This window comes from Pleurodeles waltl, chromosome 6 (genome assembly GCF_031143425.1).
Source record: "Pleurodeles waltl isolate 20211129_DDA chromosome 6, aPleWal1.hap1.20221129, whole genome shotgun sequence".
NCBI classification, from domain to species: domain Eukaryota; kingdom Metazoa; phylum Chordata; class Amphibia; order Caudata; family Salamandridae; genus Pleurodeles; species Pleurodeles waltl.
The window spans coordinates 1,597,599,269-1,597,605,268 of NC_090445.1; the positions used below are offsets into that span (position 1 = coordinate 1,597,599,269).

The following is a 6,000-nucleotide window of genomic DNA, read 5'->3' on the forward strand; positions in this document are numbered from 1 at the left end:
AACTTATAATGTTATGCTCAGCAGGCCTGCAACTGACTCAGAGTTAACAATCTTGGAGAGTTTTTAACTGAGTTCTACTTGTAGTATTAAGTAATAGCCCCACCTTATATGGAATTTGGGAGATATTAGGATTGACTTTCTCCATTTCTCCGTATTTTACGACCATGTGTTTTGATGAACCTTATTACAATAAACTTAAGCTTGACTTGGGTGCCCTTACACAGTAATAGATGAAGATCTCCGAAAAATAATAAAAAATCTCTACCTCTGCTTGTAGGTAAGAAGGACAACACAGCAGCTATCGTATTTGGCGTAATTGGTGGAACAATATTTCTGGTGGTTGCCGCCATTCTGCTGCTGCGCTGGGTGAGGAAGAGGCAGCAAGCCCAGCTGTCCGAGGATTTCGGCCACGTGGATGGTGTGGCAGGCTTCAACAACCTCACATTTGAGGAGGTAAAAGGAAGCATTTTTTATTTGGTTTGGGGTGGAAAATAGACTAATACACGGGCCATATTTACAAAGTTTTAATGCAGGGCAGTGCCGCAGGCCTTCTTGTGGCGCTGCCCTGCGTCAAAATAAAATGACAGGAATGCGCGTATCTTCAAGATACGGCACATTCCTATCCTTTTCTCCTGCGCTGGTGCACAATGGTTTGACATGCGCTAACGCAGGCACCCTTGCACCATGGTGCAAGGATGTCTGCATTGCGAGGGTGATTGTTTTGAACAATCACAAGAGGTGTTTTCCTGTTTTTATGTGTGCTGCAGAATCCTAGACATTTTGCTTATACTAATGAGTGACCTGCAAAACCTCCCAGTCTTATTCCAAAGAGCCTCATTAGAAAGACTTTTGAATGCTGACTCCATACAGAAAAAAGCAGGTGTATGCCTCATGATTTCAGGGGTCCATACTATGCAGACGTAGCTCGAAGCCCGATACTGCTGATGAGTAACTTCTCTAGCAGACACAAACATACTCCTGTGCATCATGGTGACAAGCCATTTAACAGTGGGGAAGGATATAGGACGCATCTTCTGTATTGCAATGATTTCATCTAATCTATTTTGGCTGTAGCCCCCTCCCCCCACCCAATCTCCAAATTTCTGATATCTAGGCATCTGCTGGAGTGCAATCAAGTCTCCCACCTGAGCACTTCTGTCTGTGGGATGCCTTTCTGTTCGCTGGCTGTCAGTACCTAGACACCTCTAGGAATGTGTTTAATATTAGTTTAGCTATTGACCTCCCATATCCCCTCATATTCTCACTGCAGACTTCCACATCTCCTAAAGTAATAGAAAGCCTACACTAAACAGAGCTGCTTTTAAGACCCCTTGGAATTCCTCACTTGCTAGGTACAAACTAGGGTATGGTTCGTTCTAGTGAGCAACAGTAGCTGCAAAAACCCACTCAATCACTCACTTCAGAGTACAGTGTAATCCACATGGATGTCATTTAGAAGTTTCCAGGTGTCGCAGATGCGAGCCCTGGCTTGCCCTTTATTACCCCTGGCACAGCCTTTGCGATCCCTGGCCTCATAGATAGTTAAGTCAGTGCAAGATACCGACTAACAGTGAATGAGTGTAAGTGAGAATGAATGAGGGAGTGTGAGTGGGTGTGGGTAAGAATGTAGAGTCTGTCATTGGCCCTGGCATACTGATGGTAATCCCTGGCTTTTACAGGCATACAGAGAAAAACTGCTGCTGGCAAACTGGAGGCAATTGTTAGCATTACATGCATCTGTGACAAAATACTGGCACTGGCATGCTGGAGGCAATTCTCAGTATAATTGTCACCCTTAAGTAAAATAATGGTAGTGGCATACCAGAATTAATTCTTGAAAAATGTGGCACCCATAGAAGAATGGTGGCACGGTCATACTTGAGGGAAATTTTTGGCATTGGGGCACATGTGGCACTAGCTTATGGGAGATACGTCTTGACATAAGAGAGGAAGATCTTGGCATATGAGAAGGAGGCACCAGGATAAAATACTGGCCCTTGCATACTAAAAGAAATTTTGATAGAGTATATATTATTCAACATTTTGACACTGGCATGTTGCAGTTCATTTATTGGTGTGAGGGGGCATCCATGTTTACGAGAAGGCTGCATGATAAACTGCTGGCCCCGGCTCAATGGAGGTAATCTTTGACATGTGGGGGGCACCCGTAGCACATGCTGAAAACAATGGGGTCTTCTCCTCATGAGCGTCCAGTTTCGTTGTCTTAGCACACCATGAAAGGACTTGAATATGAATGAGTGTCTTTTCAGAGTCTCTGGCTTTTTAGCAAAATGATGTGAAAATTGTGCTTTTAAATACACTATTTGATCCCATTTAACACTCATTTTCTCAGGGGGGAGAACCCCCCAAACCTTCTAGAACAGGGCTGGCTTGTAATAATTCAAGGCAAGTATTACTTCCAACCACTTCAAAGGTCATTTGAACGCCGTAATGTAGGTGGTTTCTAAAATGGACATTTGTCTGTGTTGTGTTATAGTAATCATGCAGTTATGGTACTTTAGTTAAGACAATTATTGTAATGTTTTAGGCCATATTATTCCACTTCCTGGGGATATTCGAGGTCAAAGGTCAAATTATGTCACTTCCTGTTATGTCATTGAGTGAGATGTCACTTCCGCCACCCCTGGCATTTTGGTGAATCAACCTCCATGCTATTGGAAAGTGTTAAAAGTCTCCTCTGAACAACCATAGCTGTGGAACAAACCCTAATCTAGGAGTTGTTATGTTTATCCATGCCAGCAGATCACCATGTTTTGAGTCCTGGACGTTCCCGATAGACATGATTGCTATTAGACATTCTCATCCAATTGGCTCAATAGAACCACACAAGAACTACAACTCACATAGCACATTAGGTTGTCCACTGAAAGTCCTGAACTGGAAATATGTTCCAGTTCCACCTCTCCTTATCCACATAGGAAGAGGTGGCAACCTTATCTAATAACCATAACTTCATATTCAGTTAGTTCCTGGGTGTGTTAATTTCAGCTTCTCAGCTCTGCCATTTGAAAACATCCGCTCACATCTGAGCTCACAATGCCAAGAAATCTAGGCCCATATTTATAGTTTTTTAGCGCCGCAGTTGTGTCGTTTTTTGACGCAAAAAAAGGCACAAACGTACAAAATACAATTGTATTTTATAAGTTTGCGCCGATTTTGCATCAAAAAACGACACAAATGCAGCGCTAAAGTAGTATAAATATGAGCCCTAATGTACAGAAAGTGCACTCAATGAATCTCTAAACTCTAGAACTCCTCCAGCACCTTGCCTTAAGTAGTGACAACCATGGAATCTCCAAAACGTCATTCAAATCCTGAGCTCACAGGTGCAACAAATATCTTGTAAGTATAGCAAGATTTCCATTCAGCAACTTTTATGTCATCTTTTCACTGATCAAAACAGGGAGATTTCAAGGCATCAGCAAAGTGGGCATAAAGGGCATTCATTTTATTTATGTAATTCCTCTGTCCATATGTCTTTTGATCTTTCACTTTTGCCCTATTTAAATGTGGTGTTATAAAATTTAGCTAACTATAACCGAACATGATGATCTACACAGTGCATCCTTTTTAGGTCCAGCCTACCAGTCTGGTAGTGACAGACATACCAAAGGCACACTGGGGTTTGCACACTGGACATTGCTTGCATTGGCTAGCTTTCCTGCCATTCCTATTTGCTTGCTTCCCTTTGGGCGGCTTTCCTTATTTAAGCCTGTCCATCTTTTGTTTGTCCATTCCATGGAAGGTGTCCTTCCTGCACATAAACAATCAATCTCCTCAACACAGACACCCTTGCACTATGGTGCAAGGATCCCTGCATTGGCAACTAATTTGCACTGGCGCAGGGGGAAACACCGGGGTGCGCAGTATTTTAGTAAATACACTACATAGCTGCATTTCTATATTCACCATGGCAGAGTTGCAAATTTTGGTGCAGCACCGCTTTATAGTAAATCTGGCCATATGACTAATATTAATGGCTGTGATGCTGTGATTTCCCCGTGCAGGCGGATCTGTAACCAGAGTGTGCTTGTGCTTTATTTCAGGACACAGTGAACTTTGGTGAGCAATGACGAAGAACGCCAAGACAGCAAGGAAGTGAAGGAACACTACCATGTCTCTTTGTATGAGAGCACTCAGAAATACAGGTTAGGACACGGACTCAACCTTCCAGGATTGAAGATGCGAGGACAATAGGCCCAAAAAAGGGGGAAGAAACGACAGTCAAAGGACCAAAAGCCAGCAATTATTCACCACACATCAAGGAGAGGTGTGTTCTCTTCTGCGGCCTGTAACTTCCTCTGAATCCTCCAGCGAATGCTCAAGATGGCTGCTTGCATGACCTACGTCAGGAACCGCTGCCTGCAAATGCCCTACCTCCACCATCTGAGCTGGCTACTAGTTGCAGTCTGCAAAAAGTCTAGATGACCATTTTTGGTCTCCAAAGCATTGAGTTGTGGAAAGCTGTGGGTCAATGTCTGACTGCTAGGCTTGGACCAGTACGTTATGCGGTTGGACAGGAACAGGATGTTTCCATTTTGAAAATGGTATTTGTGGCGATGTGCAGAAGTGAGAAAAGCAACTTGAAACGTTGGAGAATTTAGGCTGTGCAATACTCTCATCTAAGAAGCAAACATTCCTGTACCTCGCATGATTCTTTGATTCTTTAACTAGATGCACTCTAGCACTCTAGCTGATGCAACATACATTTGTTTGATCTTTTTCTGCAAGACCTGCAGTAGTTTACATTTGGGTCTTCCTGTTGTAATTATTCCCGAGGGTTTTGTGAAACCCACTGTAGGACAGTAAAATCAACTTACCCATGAATTAATTCATTTTGTGAGCAGTGTATTATTACCGCTCTGTCACCCTCAGTGGGTTGTGCCCGCTTACTACTATCGGAAATGCATCACACTGTGTCACCAATGAGTCCTCCAGCAGAATTCTCATGCCCTTCCATTCTGAATCCACAGGGGCAATCATTCTCGTGGTCTGTGCTCATTGAAAGGCTCACCCTGCCCACCCAGCCCATCAACCTCCCCACCCTAGCTACGGTAAACATTTTGTTATCTCACCCGTTCTACACTGTGCGTAGTATTGACACTTGAAGGACCCAAGATGTAGATGCACATGCTGTCGTCCATCCTACTTCCACGCACTTCTGTGGCCCGGTCACAGTACTGCCCTACGCCTTCACTCTGTATACACCACCCGTAAATCAGGAAGAATCCATACACAACAGGTTGTAGGAAAGGGTTTCTTGGGACAGTTAGATGCAATGGTCATAATGCAAACTAATGTGTAACTAGCAGGCACAAACTATCTTTAGAAATCAATCCATATTTACCCCTCTAGTAGGTCCCTCAGATCTTCATGGACCAGGATGGTCATTTTCCTACTTATTGCCCACTACTCTCCAAGCACTGGAACTCCTTTCCTCTGGAGCTCCACCATGCCTCAACTGAACTTCCGTGGCTTTTCAACTCCAATTAATTCTCTTCTCTTAATTGCAAGCCTGATGTCTTAGCACCGGGATACCCTGATTTAGGGCAGCTCATTAATTAATTAATTCATTTGAATACACCATGGCATTTTTTTCTATAAGGCAGAGGATATTATTTCTATAGTAGGCACAAATGTCTATAGCAGGGCAACAGGGACAGCGTGTACTCCTACATATAATGCACTGCCCCCAAGGCAATCTGAGCCTTGTGACAGCCCCAGGGGCGGGGCACATTAATGATAAGAAGAGCAGCTTTTTGAAGTGGTGCTCCATCTTTTACAGTGGAGGCTGTACCATGCCTGCAGTTCAAAGGAATGATAGAGATCCCCCTGCAGGCAGGTTCAGTGAGTGGCTGCGCCGACCTGCAGAGGGATGTCTGTGGAGGCCTATGAAAATTTCACCCCTGAGTGTGCCACCTCTTTGTGAAACATAATCTGTGCATCTCGTGACTGCTCCATTGCCTCCACACCTGCATC

At 43.9% G+C, this 6,000-nt stretch overlaps 1 protein-coding gene across 1 annotated transcript in view; it reads left to right on the forward strand.

The window, feature by feature from the left end:
• The window catches only part of MAMDC4 (MAM domain containing 4), a 223,816-nt gene extending 218,948 nt beyond the window's left edge, over window positions 1-4,868 (forward strand). The window contains exons 28-29 of the mRNA XM_069241436.1: window positions 278-453; window positions 4,068-4,868. Of these exons, the coding sequence (XP_069097537.1) occupies window positions 278-453; window positions 4,068-4,094 (203 nt within the window). The 3' untranslated portion in view covers window positions 4,095-4,868. The remainder of the gene's footprint in view (window positions 1-277; window positions 454-4,067) is intronic.
• The last annotated feature ends 1,132 nt before the right edge of the window (window positions 4,869-6,000 follow it).